We start from the raw sequence: 12,454 nt of genomic DNA on the forward strand, positions 1-12,454 counted from the left end.
TAACCATACATGCTTCTCAAGCAAATCCCGGGACGTCCTTCTCCCCTTCTGCTCGGCCTTGCTGCGGCCGCAACTGGAGTCCTGCCTCCGCTTTTGGGTTCCGCAATTCAAAGAGCACGTGGAGAAGCTTGAGAGGGTCCAGAGAAGAGCCACGCGCATCAGCACAGGTCAGGAAAACGGACCTGACGACGGCAGGCTGAGAGCCACGGGGCTCTTTAGCCTGCAAAGGCGCAGGCTCGGGCCTGAGCTCATGCCCACCTATAAGTTTCTCACGGGTGACCACCAGGATTTGGGGGAACCTTTCTTCACCACAGTGACCCAAGGGACGACGAGGTCGAGCGGTCATAAACTACCGCGAGACCGTTTCAGGCTGGACATAAGGAGGAACTTCTTTACTGTCCGAGCCCCCAAGGGCTGGAACAGCCTGCCATCAGAGGTGGTTCAAGCACCTACATTGAACACCTTCAAGAGTAAATTGGATGCTTCGCTTGTTGAGATCCTATGACCCCTGCTGACTTCCTGCCCTTTGGGCGGGGGGCTGGACTCGATGATCTTCTGAGGTCCCTTCCAGCCCAAATGTCTATGAAATCTGTGGTGCCGACCTGATTGGCCTCCTCCCAGCAGTGAAGCTTCCTGCCTTTTAGGACCAGCTGGCACAGGTAGGGAGAAAGTGCATCAGTACGTGGGGAAGCCATCTTTGATAGGGGACGGGATGGGCTGGCCAGGCTGCACCAGGGAGGGAAAGCTGTGGCTGAGCCCCCTTCAGCTGTGCTGTAAGCGTCTTTAAGACTGAACAATATGCTCAAGAATGGAGCATGAACGATCTGGGCTTCAACGTAAATTTGAAGCAGGTAAAAATCTTTTTAAAAACACTGTCCAATGTTTGGATTGTGTTTGCTTCTGTTTCTCTTTGTGTAGGATTGGGGGTTCAACTTGTTACTACTTGTTAAAGATGTGTTACTAACAAGTTAATCTTCAAGATTTACTTTTATTGAATTAATATTCCCAAAAATGCCCATATTTTGTTGCTTTGATTAGCTTCCACTCTGGCTGATATCTTTTCCACACTGATCTGTCAACTTGCATTATGCTTCTTTCATTCAGTGAGAAATGAGTAGAAGCGAAAGTGTTTTGGTATTATTTCTTTGTTGCTTTTTATATTGTTTTTATTTTGTATTTTAAACCACATTTCCAGACCCATTTCATTGTCATTTCCTGTAACTTCATTGGTGTCAAGGGTCACGTGACATCACTTCCTGATGTGATACCACTTCCTGTGAGGTCTTTGAATATGGCTTGCTGGCCCACTGGGCGATAAAAAAGTTTGTGATCCGGCCCCACATTCAAAAAGTTTGGACACCCCTGGTCTAGGGCACTTGTAACAGACAGGATGGATAAAGCGGAGCTTTTAAATGACTTCTTTGCATCTGTGTTCTTTGACACTGATACAAACATGCTTCCCCATGAGACTTTAGTCAGGCATGAAAGAAATACCAATCTACCTACGGTTAGTGGTGACCTAGTGAAGGGGCACTTGGAGGGGTTGGACATGTTTTAAGCTGGTGGGCCCCGATCATCCTTCACCCAGGGGTACTAAAGGAATTGGGCAGTGTCCTAGTGAAACCACTGGTGCAACTGTTTGAGCACTCATGGCAGGTCCCAGAAGACTGAAAAAGTGCCAGTGTGGTCCCTATTTTCAAGAAGGGGAGGAAGGAGGACCTGGATAATTATAGGCCAGTTAGCCTCACCTCTATTCTTGGCAAGACCTTAGAAAAGATCATAAAGGATCACATTTGTGGGGGGCCAGCAGGTAATACAATGTTAAGGGGAAACCACCATGAGTTTATAGCAGGCAGATCCTACCTGACTAGCCTGGTCTCTCTTTATGATCAGGTCACAAAGTGCTTAGATTCAGGGGTGGAGATGGGTATTATCTATGCGGACTTTAAAAAGGCTTTTGACACCAGTGTCACACCCAGTTCTCAGAAACAAACCGAGTAGCTGTGATGTGGATTTTTCTTACAGGAAGGTGGGTGAAAAACTGGCTTATGGGACGCACCCAGAGAGTGGTGGTGGATGGGGAGGTTTCTCCCTAGAGAGATGTGGGCAGTGGCATTCCCCAAGGCTCTGTCCGTGGACCACTGGTGTTCAATATTTTCATCAGTGATTTGGATGAGGGGATTGAAAGCACTCTGTCCAAATTCTCAGACAACACTAAACTATAGGACTCGGTAAACACACTGGAGGGCAGGGAGTGAATCCGGGTGGATTTGGATAGACTGGAGAAGCGGGTGGATCAGAATAGGATGCAATTTAACAAGGATAAGTGCAAGGTGCTACATCTGGGGAGAGAGAATCTCCAATACACCTATAGACTGGGGGATACCATTCTGAGTACCATGGCAATGGAAAGGCATCTTGGAGTCTTGGCTGAGACACAAATGAACACGAGTCGCCAGTGTGATGAGGTAATAAGTAAGGCTAACCACACTTTCTTGCATTAGCAGGTGCATCACGAGCAGGTCTAGGGAGGTGATGCTTCCTCTCTATGTGGCATTGGTCAGGTCGCAGCTGAAGTACTGCATCCAGTTTTGGGTGCTGCACTTCAGGAGGGATGTGGATAACCTTGAGAAGGTTCAGAGAAGGGCAGGTTGAGGGCCTGTGGGTAAGATCCTATGAAGACAGGCTGAGGGACCTGAATCAGCCTTCAAAAGAGAAGGCTGAGAGGTGATCTTGTGACTGTCTACAGACTCATCATGGGGGGTCAGCAGGGAATAGGGGATACTTTGTTTACCAGGGTACCCCTTGGGGTTATTACGAATAATGGCCACAAACTAAAGGAGAGTAGATTTGGATTGGATATCAGGAAGAAATTCTTTATGGTGAAGGTTACCAAAATATGGAATGAGCTTCCAGGGAAGGTAGTGCTTTCCCCTACCTTGGAGGTGTTCAAGAAAAGATTGGACCACCACCTAGCTGGAGTTATTTGACCCCAGCACTCTTTCCTGCCTAGAGCAGGGGGTTAGATTCAATCTACAAGGTCTGTTCTGACCCTAGAAATCTATGAAAACCCACTTTCCTTCATGAAAATGTGCTGAAGCAGGACATTCCTTGCCTGTGCTCTACATGGTGCATACAACCTGCCCAGCACGACCCCTCTCCAGTTCTGGTATTTTCTGTAAGTGAGGCCTTCAATTTGCTCATGCTGTGTTCATACATCACCTTGGACAGGGAGGGCCTGGTCTGCTACTGGAGCTTAAATGTTACCCCAAGACAGTCTAGTGTTGACTTTAAGATATATGTCAAGAAGGGATGGTTGAATGGGAGAGCAGAGAGGCCCAATCCTGCAACATTCTTGGTAACCTCTCCTATGTAGTCACAGGGGAGGCAGGTGCCTGCCAGCTAGCTGGATTAGGCCCACAGAATCCATCTACTACATGTGCAATGCACTATAGAGTTTCCTAGTTTAGCAGGAACTTTCTCCCAGTTATGAACCCTATACTAGGAGGCACTTAAGTGGGATGGGGTGGAGGGAAGGCTTGTTTGTGCTGGGGGAGGGAAGGCATCTTTACATGTTTTCTGTATGGCAGGAAACCATCTGTGCCCCAGAGAGCTTGCAGTCTCCACTTGTGGGTTTTTCTTTAGATCCAGTGACGTTCAAGATAGAGACAACCAGAGCACTTGTTGGAGCAAGTGCCTACTTTTGGGTGAAGATTTGTCTCCATGAAGTAGGAAGAAATACTGAAAATTTAATAGCTAAATAGCTTAGTAGGACTATTCTTTCTTCAACGCCCTTTTTTCCAAAACATCATTATGCCTTGCTTACCCTTTGCTAAAACAGTATTATTATTATTTTTTATATCAGCCAGACAAATATTTTAATAATTGGTTATAAATTTACGTTTTGAGTACCTTACTATGGCTGATCGATATTGTAGAGGCCTGACTCTTGCAATACCAAATGTATTGCTGATCACCTTCAGGGGGTACATGCTACATGTACTAATGCCATCCAGTTTCTAGTGAAAAGCATTTTAGGAGTGCACATTAATTTCTAATAGTAAAAGTAGACTGAATTTCTGGTGACTGGAGCATTGTATAGTAAAATTTGTTTGTTTGACTGCTTTAGACCATTAAGTTAATGGCCTAAAGTTCTTGTATGTTGGATATAATGAATATATCAGCAATGGTCTGTGAAACTTTTGGGTCATACCAATACATGATTTTTTTTTTTTTAATTTAAACCAAGTATCTGGAAAGCTGTATTTCCTGTCATGGCTGTGGATGGGCCCCTGAACCTGTACAAGACACTGGTCATCATCTATTCTAGGCAGCAGAAGTCTACTACATTCAATACCTTAATTGCTAGCCCAGATGAAGAAAGTTTGTGATTTGAGCTTCTGCTAAACTGTTCAGCTGAACAGGCAGCTGAATCCTCAGTGTGACCAATTTAGCATGAGCTAAAAAAAGTGTCCTTTTTCCAGACCTGTGTTTGTAAGATGGAGGAGAGGTACATTGAGTACACCATGGTTGTACTACTTGCCTTTCAATCCTAAGCTAGGCAATGCCCCCTTCCATCCCACTCTGGTGCTAAAGCCTTGAAGTAGGGGTGAAAATGGCAAGAGAAGGAGCAGCTGCCAAATGCAAACAAACTGGGGTTCATTTTAAACTATGGTGGTCTTGCTTCTCTGCATAGCCTGCCAGTAAGGGGGCCATTTGAGCTAACACCTTTAAGCTGAGTCTTTCTGCTGTAGGAACTGGACCGAGATCTCACAGATAGCTCTGAAGTGATAATGAATGGGGACACTTGACCTGAACTAGATATGAACCTCCAGCCTGGCAGGGAAAGGTGCACTAGTTCATTGCTAATCCTGGTTTTGGAGATGCTGAGCATTTCGCCCCCTCCTACAGCAATTCCTGAACTGCTCTGCACATGTAGCACCTATCATCAAATGATCTTGAAAGAGCTTTGTGGGTATTGGAGCTCTTGGGGAGAGAATGCCCCATTTTATTAGTAGCCTCCAAATGACAGGACTTGGTCTTTAGGACCAGCAGAGGGGATGGTCTTTAGTGGGGATTGTTCACATGAAATGCTTCAGCTGCAAGTCTGTGCAGACCCAGAGGCTGGGGGACAAAGTTGGGTCTCACTGGGTTTTCTGTTTCTGAGTCAGATGGGGTAGTCATACAAAAGATTTGTGAATTGTCTTAATGTATCTTGCTTCTAAGAATGTCTTGTCCCTGGCAGTGGAAGGGCTGAAGACTGAATCACAGAATCATAGAAAATTAAGGTTGGAAGGAACCTCAGGAGGTCATGTAGTCCAACCCTGTGGTCAAAGCAAGACTGTTGCCAACTAGATGATTCTAGCCATGGATTTGTCAAGCTGGGCCTTAAAAACCTCCAAGGATGGAGATTTCCCCCACTTCTCTAGTTAACCCATTCCAGTGCTTCACCAATCTCCAAGTATCCTAATATCCAACCTAAACTTCCCTTGCTGCAACTTGAGACCATTGCTCCTTGTTCTGTCATCTGCCACCACTGAGAACCGTCTAGCTCCATCCTCTTTGTAAATACTCTTCAGGGAGTTGAAGGCTGCTATGTAATCTCCTCTTAGTCTTCTCTTCTGCAGACTAAATGAGCCCAGTTCCCACATCCTCTTCTCTGAAGTCATGTGCCTCAGCCCCCTAACCATTTTGTTGCTCTCCACTGGACTCTCTCTCCAGTTTGTCCACATCCTTTCTGTGGTGGGGGGCCCAAAACTGGACACAGTGCTGCAGGTATGGCCTCACTAGTGCAGAATAATCACCAGAGCAGAAGAATCTCTTCCTTCAATCTGCGGCAACACTTCTACTAATGCAGCCCAGTACACCATTAACCTTCCTTGCAGCAAAGGCACACTGTCGGCTCTTATTCAGCTTCTTGTCCACTGTAACCCCCAGGTCCTTTTCCACAGAGCTGATGCTTAGCCAGTCAGTCCAACACCCGTAATAGTGCATGGGATTCTTCTGTCTGAAGTGCAGGACTTTGCACTTGTCCTTATTAAATCTCATGATATTTTATTTTATTTTATTTTTGGGCCCAATCCTCCAATTTGTCTAGATCTGTCTGAATCCTAACCCTATCCTTCAGAATATCTATGACTTCCCCCAGCTTTGTGTCATCCATGAACTTGCTGAGGGTGCACTCCATCCCATCTTCCAAGTCATTAATGAAGACATTGAATAAAACCAGCCCTAGGATAAATCCCTGGGGCACTCCGCTTCATAGAAACATAGAAATTAAAGGTTGGAAGGGACCTTGGAAGATCACTGAGCCCAACCCGTTTGCTCTGGGCAGGAATACTGTTGAGATCAAATGATCTCACCAAGGTGTCTGTCCAGTCTCCTTTTGAAGATTTCCATGGTGGGGGACTGCATCACTTTGGGAAGTCTGTTTTTTAGATGCTGGTCGCTCCTACATGGTAAGGGTGGGCAGGGATGGAGGAGGTTTTCTGGGACATATTCTTCCATGTTTGATGTGGGTGGCAAAGAGAGCCCACAAACATGGAACTGTGTGGCTTTAGTGTGTCCCCTTGTCCCACCTCCTCAGACTGCCAGCACTTGTGCCTTCAGGGGTAGGAAGCAGCAAAAGCCACATGAGTCCACAAGCAGCCTCTGTCTTAGACTGCTTCAGTTATTTTTCCAGTCTTTGCATGGGTCCCAGGCCAAAAAATAGCTTTGTCTGTACATAGAATCAATGAGTGGGAAGGGACCTAGACAGATCATCTAGTCCGACCCCCCGCCATGGGCAGGAAGGAGCACTGGGGGTGGGAGGGGTCATAAGACCCCAGCCAGGTGCCTATCCAGTCTCCTCTTGAAGATTTCCAGGGAAGGTGAGAGCACCACCTCTCTGGGAAGCCTATTTCAGGCTCTGGCCACCCTTACAGTGAAGTAGTTCTTCCTAATATCTAACCTAAACCTATCCTTCCTCAGCTTGTGGCCATTGTTCCTGGTGACTCCAAAGGGGGCCCTGGTGAACAGACTTTCTCCAAGTCCCTGCTGGTGGCCCCTGATAAGGTTGTAGGCAGCCACAAGATCCCCCCTCAGTCTTCTCTTGCGGAGACTGAAGAGTTCAGGTCCCTCAGCCTCTCCTCATAGGGCTGGCCACGGAAGCCCCCAACCATAGGAGTGGCCTCCTCTGGACCCTCTCCAGGTTCTCTGTGTCCTTGAAGTGTGGCGCCCAGAACTGGACACAGGACTCCAGCTGTGGCCTGACCAGCACCGCATAGAGGGGGAGCAAGACCTCTCTGGACCGGTTAGTGATGCCCCTGTTGATGCATGACAGGGTGCGGTTGGCTCTGTCTATTGCTTCATCGCATTGGCGACTCATATTCATCCTGGAGTCAATCCCGACTCCAAGATCCCTCTCTGCCTCTGTGTTGCTGAGAGGGTCAGCCCCTCACCTATAACCAGAATTCTGGTTCCCTCTCCCCAGGTGCAGCACCCTGCACTTGTCCTTGTTGAACTGCATCCTGTTCAGATCTGCCTGCTTCTCTAACCTATCCAGGTCTGCCTGGATACAGTCCCTACCTGCCAGTGTATTCCCTTTACCCCACAGCTTGGTGTCATCAGCGAACTTGAACAGGGTGCTCTCCACACCCTCGTCCAGGTCGCTAATGAAGATGTTGAACAGCACCAGCCCAAGGACCGAGCCCTGGTGGACTCCGCTGCCCACACCCTCCCAGGTCGACATCGACCCATCCACCACCACCCTCTGGGTGCGCCCCTGGAGCCAGTTTGCCACCCACGTGACTGTGCATTTGTCAATGCCACAGTCCCTCAGCTTGCCCACCAGAATTGGGTGGGACACTGTGTCGAAGGCCTTCTGGAAGTCCAAGAAGATGACATCGACTTCCTCCTTCACATCTAAGCTCTTTGTTACCTGGTGACAGTGAGGTCCTGTACGTGTACAGGGCTACACTGCTTGCCTAACCTAAGCTTTCTGGCGTGTGTGCTGTCTCAGCTTGGGGAAGGGAAACTTGAGCAGCAATGTTGGCCCTTGGCAAGGAGGTTCATGGTGTGCACAAGCTTCCTTTATAGCCTTCTGCCCAAGTGCACAGTACAACTGCTTGCAAAAAGGAGATATGCATGTCATTCACTGGCACTGGGGACGACATGGGGTTCTTTCCTAAGTATTTTGGTTGCAAATCTTGGCCCTGACTTTCAGCACCCCATTGTTTTATTTGCAGGTTCCTTAAGGAACTTGGGCCTGACTTGCTTAGCCCTCTCCTGTTTGCACCTTTGGCCTTTCGTAGCTGAAATTAAGCCGTGTTTTCTATGTCAGAAAGCATCTCCTGGGAGGGGCTGCGAACTGAGGCCCTCAGACTCATTACACTGATGGTCCATGCTGTGTTGACCAGAAATCTCCTGAACAGAAAGGCTCTTTTCTAGCCTCCCCACTGGACAGGCCTTCTGCTAACATGCCTGCTCAGACAGTTCACAGGAAAGACTCTGCCTCAGGGTCACCCTAACCCCTTATAGTGGTATTTATGCCTTGATCCAGTCTCTACTTAGCTTCACCTGGTGCTAGGGAGCTGCAGGCAGGAGCCTGCACTGGCTGGGTTTAAAATTGTCTTTGGGAGTGGCTGTCTGTGTAGGTTTGAGCTTTTAGCTCTTTTTTTTTTTTTAAATATGATGCTAGTAATTCTTGATGCTGAAATCTGTTTCTTCCCCCTCCCTCCTTTCCATTTTAGGATGTTATTACAGCAACAGCTTCTCCAGGTGAGCAACAGAGAGAAGATTGCCATGGGATTATTTAAATGCCTAAGCGGCAGAGCAGGATGGCTCCCAAAGAGGATGAATGAGGCTGCAGCTGAAGGTCAGCCAGGGCCTGCCCCCAGCAGCAGGTGGCAGGAGTGATTGGCACCGTGTTGTGGTTGGAGCAGGTGAGCAAGTGTATGCACCAGGGCTACAGCTGTTCCTAGGCCTGGTTACAGATGTGGCGCTCAAGAGCTCGACTGTCTCCTTGGCAACAGGAAGTAGGGGGCCTTCTCCAAGGAGAGCAGATGCGGATGGGAAGCAGTAGCAAGCCAGGTGTGGGTGATGTGCTGCGGGAACACAGATCTCCAGTTCCCTGCATGGAGTTACCCTAAGATGCAGTGAACTTTTCTTCCCCCTCGTGGATGGAGTTTCAGAGCAAGGGTTTGGCTTAGCAGGTCACTTCTCCAGAACATCAGGCCAGATCTTGGGCCTAGGGGCACAAAGACATCCCTTATTTTTTCTGGCAAGCAAAGATTGTGATGGCCCTTCAGGGAAAGAGGAGATGATGAGCCCAATCAAGGTCCAAGCCCAGGACAATCCATTTTCTCACAAGAGATGAGCACTTCAGTTGCTTAGCAGTGAAAGATCTGGGGTCTCCGAAGGCAGCTTCTGCAGAAGGACTGGCCTCTGGATTCCTGCAGTTGTGTAGCCCCAGCAGCATATGCTCTCCCCTTGGACAGTAGAAGAGTCCCTGTAGCCCAGCAAGTCCTCTGTGGCATCCAGGGAGCTGTGAGGACATATGCAGTGATTGAAGAGTCCCCAGGGCACTAGATTTGTTGCTGAGCCAGTCTTCATTGCAGTTCCCTCCTACTTTATACATTCCCCACCCCCCATGTGTTCTATGCCCTTCATCTGCTGCAACAGAGAAGGTGGGCAGTGAACCATTGGCACAGGCTGGCCAAGAGGCCAGCAGGCAACAGCCTGCAGTGACCTCTCCTCTGGCCCAGCAGGGTGGCCTCTTCCCCTCAACCCTACCCACCATGAAGTGCTCCCTGCGGTTCTGGTTCCTGTCTACTGCCTCCCTGCTTGTCTTCGTCATGTCTCTTCTCTTCACCTACTCGCACCACAGCATCACCTACCTGGACCCCAGCAGCCTCAGTGGCATCCACCGGGTCAAGCTGGTGCCTGGCTATGCTGGTATGCAGCGTGTCAGCAAGGGTGGGGTCTTCATGAAGAGCTGTGCTTGCCAGCAGTGCATGGAGGATGCCAGGGCCTCAGACTGGTTCAACAGCCACTATGACGGTAACATCTCCCCAGTGTGGACAAAGGAGAACATGGACCTCCCATTGGATGTCCAGAGATGGTGGATGGTGAGTGAGTTCTGCTAGCAGGCTTGGGATTAGTGTCCCCTTTACCACCTTTGTACCTTACTAGGAAGAGGCATCCAAACTTGTGGCCCATGGAGAGAGACCAGAAGTGGTACCCTAATACTTCACCCCTACTCCCTGCTAATGCTCCTGGGACACAGGGGATGGCCCTGGGTGAGCAGTGGATGTGGCTCCCAGATCCTCTCTGCAGCTTGTCTAACCCATAGGTCAGGAGTGTGCTGTTTCAGAGGCTCCCCAGTGCTAGGGGAGCCTGTGTGGTCTAGTCTGAACCCCATCTACTGTAGGAGACTCACTCTGCCACCTGTCTCTGTACAGAGGGGCTCTGGAAGTTCCTGGCTATTGTGTCTGTGACCCCAGATCAAAATGAGATCTCTTTCTCATCATCACCCCCTCTCAGCCCACCCAGGCACTGAGAGCCAACCAAAGCTACTCCTCACCCGTAGGGCACTAATGAGCCAGCTTCTCCACTGTGGGTGTAATCCACTGCCTTCATGAGGGCCCTGTATTAATGCTGGGAGTGATGTGGGGATACTGAGAGGTAGGGGCAGCCCTGCAGTTGGAACAAGGAGTCCCCTAAAATGGGTCTGTGGAGGTGGCAATAATAAATTCTAGTGTGGCAATGCTGCTGTCTGATCAGAGACCACCTACATGTGTGGCAGGGCTGTGAGGAGCAGCTGTGTGCAAACATCCCCTTCTAGAAGAGGAGCTGAGTTGGCTGAACATGTAGAAAAGCTAATCTTGTAGAGCTTATGTCACTGCTATAGAACAGAGAATACCTCTCCCCTCTTCCCCCCATAATCTCCCCCAAATACTGCAGCCTGTGGAACAAGTGGGTAGGTTTCAGCTTCTAGCCCGAGTGGAGAAGCAACACAGGTCAGCAGTGAGAACACAGAGCAGGGCTGGGGGGCAAGTCTTTGAGCCAGATGCCATTGCCTCATCCTTTGTTGGGTGGCCCCTGTGCTCAAGGTGCTGCCACTTGATCCACTGGCAACCTGCACAGTGTTCTGCCTCTGGAGCGTCTCCCTTTACGCAGCAGGAGGGTTTCCCAGGGAAACAGCGATGCACTGAAAACAAAGAATTTAATTTAAATTCCATGCTGCTGCAAGCAGCCAGCCTAGCACTGAAGCGGCACATGCCACAGGAGTTTGGAGGACAGTTACACTTGGTGCCAAGGAGGGTGTATGTGTGCATATGGGTGGAGAGGAGTGTGCCATTCCAGACAATCTGCCTGGGACCAGTGTGCGTGGGGGAGGGGAGCTGCTAATGGCCTTGTTAGGCTTGGTTTTATTGTCTAGAGGTCCTGGGTGGCTTGGAGTTGAGGAGGTGGGGCACATAGAGCCTAGGCAAAGCTATCTATCCCAGAGCTGCATGGCCTGTCCTGCTTGCAGCAAATGATGGAAGCACATGCTGATGACACGTGCACCTCCCAGTCCAGAAAGGAATGGCAATTAAACCAGCATGTCCTTGTGCTAGGAGCTGTATGAATGCAGTAAAGGGACTGGAAGCATCTGGAGGCAGGAAGCAATTGTAAATATGATGCAGCCTCCTGCCTCCATCCCTGAGTGTCTGCCGGAATCCAGCTGGTGATCTTTATTAGAGCAATAGGCTCTCTAAGCAGTAACGCCTTCTCCTCCTCTTCTCATCCCTGGCTCCCATGATGTACAAGGCCCTGGGGGCCTGTTTTCCTGCTCTCTCCTTTAATTAGATGGATCTCTTAGCTCCTTCTGCAATATTGGCCCGCAAATCTGTCCGAGTCCAACTTGCTGCTCCTGAGAGTCCATTAAGTGATGCTCTGTGATTAGCGATGGAGATGCAGGCTGGAGACTATAGCTCTTTGCCAGCTCGCTGCTGCAGCTGGCCAGCTGGAGCTGCTGTAGCAGCTTTCTAATGCATCCTTGGTGGGACACCCAGCTTGCGTTCTCAGCCCTAGCCATATGTTTTTAAGCCTGTATTGCGTCTTGTTGGATGTGTCTGGGAGATGAATGGGCTTGCTGGATGAAGAGGCTACTATCACCCTGGCATAGCCTCGTATCTGACACTGCTTCCAAAAGCGGGCTTGTATAGACCCAGTAGAAAGAGTTGTTCTTTGCTCCCAACCTTGAGCTCTCCTGCAGCTTCTTGTGGAGTCACACAGTCCCTCTATTAGGTGTCAGGAGACCACTGCAATGGTTCATGTGCTTTTGTGCCACAGTTCATTCACACTGGGTCTCTGCAGCCCTAGGTTCCTGCCAGATCCCTCGAGCCCTGTTTCTGACCCAAGCCCTGGAGCTGCTTCAGGGCAATGAGCTGTTTGCCCAGCTCCTCCTTGGTAACCTGAGGAGAGAGGCCTG

General features: G+C 49.3%; 1 protein-coding gene across 4 annotated transcripts in view; it reads left to right on the top strand.

Moving 5' to 3' along the window:
• The window catches only part of ST3GAL2 (ST3 beta-galactoside alpha-2,3-sialyltransferase 2), a 113,736-nt gene that overhangs the window by 72,307 nt on the left and 28,975 nt on the right, over positions 1-12,454 (top strand). For all 4 annotated transcript variants that reach the window (XM_090061979.1, XM_090061980.1, XM_090061982.1 and 1 more), the window contains one exon: positions 8,730-10,106. In XM_090061979.1, coding sequence (XP_089918105.1) covers positions 9,777-10,106 — 330 coding nt within the window. In that variant the 5' untranslated portion in view covers positions 8,730-9,776. The remainder of the gene's footprint in view (positions 1-8,729; positions 10,107-12,454) is intronic.

This window comes from Crocodylus siamensis, chromosome 9 (genome assembly GCF_052110815.1).
Source record: "Crocodylus siamensis isolate JL-2025a chromosome 9, ASM5211081v1, whole genome shotgun sequence".
In the NCBI taxonomy this organism is placed as follows: domain Eukaryota; kingdom Metazoa; phylum Chordata; order Crocodylia; family Crocodylidae; genus Crocodylus; species Crocodylus siamensis.